At 40.6% G+C, this 6,876-nt stretch overlaps 1 protein-coding gene across 1 annotated transcript in view; it reads left to right on the plus strand.

The window, feature by feature from the left end:
* Positions 1-6,686, plus strand: part of LOC102754479 (zinc finger protein 883-like) — a 15,881-nt gene extending 9,195 nt beyond the window's left edge. Inside the window, exon 2 of the mRNA XM_015570933.1 lies at positions 3,888-6,686. Within this exon, the coding sequence (XP_015426419.1) occupies positions 3,888-5,576 (1,689 nt within the window). The 3' untranslated portion in view covers positions 5,577-6,686. The remainder of the gene's footprint in view (positions 1-3,887) is intronic.
* Positions 6,687-6,876: the final 190 nt, after the last annotated feature.

Below are 6,876 nucleotides of genomic sequence, written 5' to 3' on the forward strand. Positions count from 1 at the left end.
TACAGTAAGTAAAAAGCAAATCAAGGATCCTGGTTCTTTAGTATCCCATGGCTAATAATCAATTTCTACCAATGCCCAATAGCAAAACAAATATATTTTATTGATTCTAATTGATTTTTTACAGAGAGGAATAGAGAGTTAGAAACATCGATGAGAGAGAAACATTGATCAGCTACCTCTTGCATACCCCCTACTGGGGATGTGCCCGCAACCAAGGTACATGCCCTTGACCAGAATCGAACCTGGGACCCTTCAGTCCGCAGACCGACGCTCCATCCACTGAGCCAAACTGGTCAGGGCTGTTTATTCTTTAAATTATTTATTTACTTAATTTTAAAAGATATTTGATTGATTTCAAAGAGGAAGAGAAGGAGGGCACTTGAAACCTGAGTAATGACAGACTCATTGATCAGCTGCTTCCTGCACACTGGAGATTGAGTTGGCAACCTGTGCATGTCCCCTAACAAGAAATAGAATTTTTGTCTCCTAGGTAATGGGTTGATACGTAATCACTGAACTGCACTGCACAGCTTTTTTTTTTTAATATATTTTATTGATTTTTTACAGAGAGGAAGGGAGAGAGATAGAGAGTTAGAAACATCGATGAGAGAGACATCAATCAGCTGCCTCCTGCACATCTCCCACTGGGGATGTGCCCGCAACCCAGGTACATGCCCTTGACCGGAATCGAACCTGGGAACTTTCAGTCCGCAGGCCAACGCTCTATCCACTGAGCCAAACCGGTTTCGGCTGCACAGCTTTTATGTATTGATTTTCGAGACAGGAAGGGAAACAGAGAAAGAGAGGGAAACTGATCTGCTGTTCTACCCATCTAAGCATTTATTGGCTGTCCCCTACATGTGCCCTAGAAAACCCACATCCGTGGTCCATCGGGACCACACACTCAACAAGAGAGCTACATGGCCAGGGCTCTGAATTTGTTTATTAATTTCAGAAGCTCATATGGGATCTTGACCAATTTCTCTATGGAGGGTCATGTCGTCTCCTAACATCAGCATCTCTTATGATGCTTTGTGGTTCATAGTGTCAGGTATAATGTCTTACTTTTCATTTCTTTTTTCATTTATTGGAGGCTTGTTTTTGTTTTTTGCTTTATTCTAGCTTTAGTTTTGCCAATTTTTGTATGTTTTAGAAAAGTACCTGTAAGTATTTTATTTTTTTATCTCCCTTTTATTGATGCTTTTTCAAAAAGTCGTTGTTTAAGGAAACAATAACTTTGCAACCTTTGGATTTACTTTCTTATTTTGAGCCTATATTCCTGAGATGGCAGGTCAGTTTTTTTTCGGATCTATTTTTATAATGTGGCATTTATCCCTATAACGTTTCTTCTTAGAAATGCGTTTTACGAATTTTATACATGATTTGTAATAGCTAGTCTTTTTATTTACTTTTCCTCTAGACATTTTTGAGTTCTGTCTTTTGTTTGGCTACCTTGACATTCTTTTCTATTTATTTATTATTGGTTTCAGATAGAGTGGAAGAGAGATGGAAAGAGAGAGTGAGAGAGAGAGAGAGAGACAGAGAGCGAGAGAGAGAAAGAGAAACGTCAGTGTGAGGAGAAACATCAGTTGGCTCCCTCCTACACACAAATTAACTGGAAATGTAACCCACATACTGATATGTGCCTTGACTTGGGAATTGAATCCTGGACCTTTTCGTACACAGGACGATGCTCCAACCAACTAAGCCATACTGGCCAAGGCATTCTGTGGTTCTTTTTTTTTTTTTTTTATGTTGAATCATACTTTTATTGCAAGCATAAATCCCACTTGATCATGGTGTATGATCTTTTTAATGTACTGGTTTTTTTAAAAAATATATTTTATTGATTTTTTTTACAGAGAAGAAAGGAGAGAGATAGTCAGAAACATCGATGAGAGAGAAACATCGATCATCCGCCTCCTGCACACCCCCAACTGGGGATGTGCCCGCAACCAAGGTACATGCCCTTGACCGGAATCGAACCTGGGACCTCTCAGTCGGCAGACTGACGCTCTATCCACTGAGCCAAACCGGTCCCGGCTTAATGTACTGTTTTTTAAAAATATATATTTACTGATTTCATAGAGGAAGGGAGAGGGAGAGAGAGATAGCAACATCAATGATGAGAGCAAATCATGGATTGGCTGTTTCCTGCACGCCCCTTACTGGGGATCAAGTCCACAACCCAGGCATGTGCGTTTGACTGGAATCAAACTGCAGGCTGACACTATCCACTGAGCCAAACCAGCTAGGGCTTAATGTACTGTTGAATTCAGTTTGCTATTTTGTTGAGTATTTTTGCTTCTATATTGGCAATATTGGCCTGTTTTCTTTGCTTGTGATGTCATCATCTGGCTTTGTTATCTGGACAATGCTAGCTTCATAGAATCCTCTTCAATTATTTGGAAGAGTTTGCTAAGGATTGGTATCAAATGTTTGGTAGAATCTACTTGTGAAACTCTGGTCCTGGGCTTTTCTGTGCTGTGAGGTTTTTGGTGATTGATTCAATCTTCTTACTCATTGTGGTCTGTTCAGATTTTCAATTTCTTTATAATTCAGTGTCACTAGGTTATATATTTTTAGGAATTTATCCATTTCTTTTAAGTTATCCAAATTGTTGGTGTATATTATTTGAAGAATAGACCACTATGGTCAGTGATAGCAGAAGCACAGTAGCTGCTGGAGGTAACTCTGACCCTTGTTTTTGACTGCATGTATCTTCAAATATGTTTGTTGACCCAGTCTTTCCAGTCATTCTTTCTGTACAGTCCTACTTTATTTGTGTCTGTAATACTGTTTGTTTTCATGGTCCCCTTTTTTTTTAAAATTTTTTTTACAGAGAGGAAGGGAGAGGGATAGAGAGCCAGAAACATCGATCAGCTGTCTCCTGCACACTCCCCACTGGGAATGTGGCCACAACCAAGGTACATGCCCTTGACTGGAATCGAACCTAGGACCCTTGAGTCCGCAGGCTGATGCTCTATCCACTGAACCAAACCGGTTAGGGCGATGGTACTCTTATTCCCATTTCCTATGGGGTTTATGTTCATGGAAAGCTGTCTACTTACACTGGGATAGGGGAAGAAGCTCATATCTCTGATCCCTCCATCTTGCTGATGTCACTCACTTTGGTCTTTTGACTGTGATCTCATTTGTTCTTTGTTGTTCACCACAGTATTGACCCTCCATGTTCTTTGCATCATTTATCCCAAGCAATGCCTCAAATGGGATTGAAGGGGAAGAATCATTTGTGCATCACAGAAGAAACACCACTTTATGAATGACACAGTGGACCCCCAGGCGGTCTTGCCTTGGAGAAGGATCATTGGGGAGGAATTCTCCGCTGGCCTTTGTTACATTCATAGCTAGAAAGCCAGTGTTTTGTTACAGTCGCCCATTCCTCATCGAATTATGCTTGTTTGTGCTTATTGTTGATACTCTGCCAATTATTCAGTTCTAATTGTGATCATTTCTACTTAGATTTCCAGCTTAGGGATAACTTTAACCTCCCTGGATTTTGCACCTCTCCTACTTTCACAGGTCTCTCTTTACTGCAAGCCAATGTTGATCCATACCTGCAGCATTTTGGAGAGCACACATGTTATTTTACTGAACTTGTATATCCTGTGATCCAATACAATTACTTTTTATGTCTTTGAGCAACTTGAAATTATTCCGCATAGTCACACATGGTCAGAATGTAAGGTCCAAAGGGAAACCGTTTGTGCAAGAAGAAAGAGTAGAGCCTTCCTCTCTTCTTTGTATCTGCTCCTTTGCTTCTGTCCCTGTCTTGGTGAGATTTCCATCATCGACTGACTTTTGGAGCCACATTATTTATAAGAGCAGTTTTCTCACTGTCTAACTTTCTATGGAATCATGCCTAGTCAGGACAGATAAACAACCGTGGTGAAGATATTCTGTTTTTATCAGGTCAACATGCACTTCACCTACATTTCTTTTGTTCAGGTTGCTGCTGTGGAGCAGAGAATGTGGAGGCATCAAAAAAACAGAAGGTTTCTGTTGGACTGTCACAGGCGAGGAATCCCAAGTTAGCCTTGTCTTCCCGGAAGAGCCACCCCTGTGAGAGTTGTGGACTAGTCTTGGGAAACATTTTTCACGTGCTGGAGCTACAGGGAACACAACACGGACAGATACAGTTGAGGTGTGGAGCATGTGCAAAACAGTTTTACTTCATTGTAAAATTTCACCAGCAGCATGTGAGAGAGAAGACTCTCATTAGAGGGGTGGACAGGATCTCACTTGCAAACAGCTGCAATTTCAATGTGTCCCAGAATCGTTTCACCTGTGGGGAGGTTGGGCAGGGTGTCCTTACCGAATCAGGACATCTCCACCTAAAGGCCCCTCAGACCAGAAACAGTCCAAGTGCTATTTCAACATGTGGGATGATGTTTCAAAGGAGAGAAAATTGTTACACCAGAAAAGAATGTAAGAAAGACATTAGTTGCACCCACATGTTTATTCAGGAAAAAGTTGTCGATGTTGGAAGTCGATGTTTTGTGTGCTCTGAATGTGGGAAATCTTTTACAAGTAACTCTTACCTTCATTATCATCAGAGAGTTCACACAGGAGAAAAGCCTTATAAAGGCAGTGAATGTGGAAAGTTTTTTACAAGGAGCACTTGTCTCCAATATCATCAGAGTGTTCACACTAGAGAAAAGCCTTATCAATGCAGTGAATGTAGAAAAACTTTTACCACTAAAACCAACCTTCGTAGTCATCAGAGTGTTCACACAGGAGAAAAGGCTTTTCAATGTAGTGAATGTGGGAAGAATTTTACCAATAACAGCTGCCTTCGTCGCCATTGGAGCGTTCACACTGGAGAAAAGCCTTATCAATGTAATGAATGTGGGAAGAATTTTACCAATAACAGCCACCTTCATCGTCATCGGAGCGTTCACACTGGAGAAAAGCCTTATCAATGTAGTGAATGTGGGAAGAATTTTACCAATAACAGCCACCTTCGTCGTCATTGGAGCGTTCACACTAGAGAAAAGCCTTACCAATGCAGTGAATGTGGGAAATCATATAGAAGTAGCAACGGGCTCCAATATCATCAGACAGAAACTTTTACCACTATAACTAGACTTAGTAGACATCAGAGAGTTCATACTGGAGAAAAGCCTTATCAATGCAGTGAATGTGGAAAAACTTTTACCACTATAACTAAACTTCGTAGACATCAGAGAGTTCATACTGGAGAAAAGCCTTATCAATGCAGTGAATGTGGGAAAACTCTTACCACTAAAACCATCCTTCTTAGTCATCAGAGAGTTCACACAGGAGAAAAGGCTTATCAATGTAGTGAATGTGGGAAGAATTTTACCACTAACGGCAACCTTTGTCGTCATCGGAGCATTCACACTGGAGAAAAACCTTATAAATGCAGTGAATGTGGAAAGTTTTTTACCCAGAGATATTCCCTTCGTTGTCATCAGAGAATTCATACAGGAGAAAGGCCTTATAAATGCAGTGAATGTGGGAAATCTTTTACCCAGAGCACTCCCCTTCGTTGTCATCAGCGAATTCACACTGACTGGAGAAAGGCGTTATGAGTGCAATTAATCTGAGGTATCTCTCAGCCAAATTTCTAAATTCGTTCCCTGCATAAGAGTACAAATGTGAGGAATTTGTTAGATGTGTAGGAAATGTAGTTTCTTAGTTCGGACTTAACAATAATACAAGAAAATTTGTAAATCCTCATTTTTCTGAATTGTATCTCATACATTTAATCACCTATATTATGTAGAGTTCCGATAAGTGTTTTTGCTGTTGTGTGTGTGTGTTTTTATGTTGAAACACTATGTAATTATGTTACACTTTCTAACATACAGAGACATGTTGCCAGATCTATGTCACTGCATATTTCTGTTGCTGAAGGTATTTCACCTGAACCACCTATAAGGACCCTACAGATGGCATCAGTCACTATCCTCATGTCCCCAGGGAAGCTAACTCTGTTGTCTAATTTGTTGAAGAAAATTAAGAATACCTGAGCCCTTAGTTCTCCCTTGTTTCCCTGTCATGAGTTGTCACATAGGACTGATTTCTGTTGTCGCCAGTAAACATAATGTGGCAGAACTGCTATTTTTAGGGACACACTTTCCCTATATGCTAATGATGAGTTTATTGAGTGCCTCAGTCATCAATGATAGAACTGCCAGTCTTAGGCCTCTTTCTTTGCAAAATAATGAAGTTCCTTTTCCTAAGACATCTTTAATCTTGGATGTTCTATTTACTGTTTGGGTTAGTTTCTAAGGAAATCTAGGCTATCCAAGCATGATGATGTGAAAAACTTTTATGTGGGCTCAAACATTTTTGCCCTTGGGGGAAGACCATGGTGCAGAAATTAGCTCAGCAGTTTTTGCCAAATTTACATTGCTGCCCATAATTTCATAGGAAACACTGTGGACTCTAGTCCTCATGTGATGCTGGATGCTTTGAGACACAGAGATCACTCCAAAAAGGGGGCAGCTGTAACAACCTCAAGTATGTCTGGGAGCGTGATTTTTTTTTCTAGTTTGCAAGGGATGCCAATACATATTAAGGGAATCTCTTGCCCAGATCTTGCAGAGGGCCACGTGTCCTAATGTCTACAATTTCACGGGTGATGGTCACTAGTTTGAGGACCAGAAAAGTGATAGAAACCCTTTCACTGCAGAAACACTGACCTATTTGTTGTTGTGTTGGAAGCCAATTCCAGCATGTCAGCAGGGATGAATCACCTGGAAATGGCTGAGGGCATTTTCCCAAACCTGAAAAGAATGCATAAAATGATTGCTTGCTGCCAGACAGCTGAGGGCATTTCAGTCTACATGTTATTGCCTCCTGCTGGCCAAACACCTGAACAACTGA

The sequence above is a fragment of the Myotis davidii genome, unplaced genomic scaffold, assembly GCF_000327345.1.
Source record: "Myotis davidii unplaced genomic scaffold, ASM32734v1 scaffold2128, whole genome shotgun sequence".
NCBI classification, from domain to species: Eukaryota; Metazoa; Chordata; class Mammalia; order Chiroptera; family Vespertilionidae; genus Myotis; species Myotis davidii.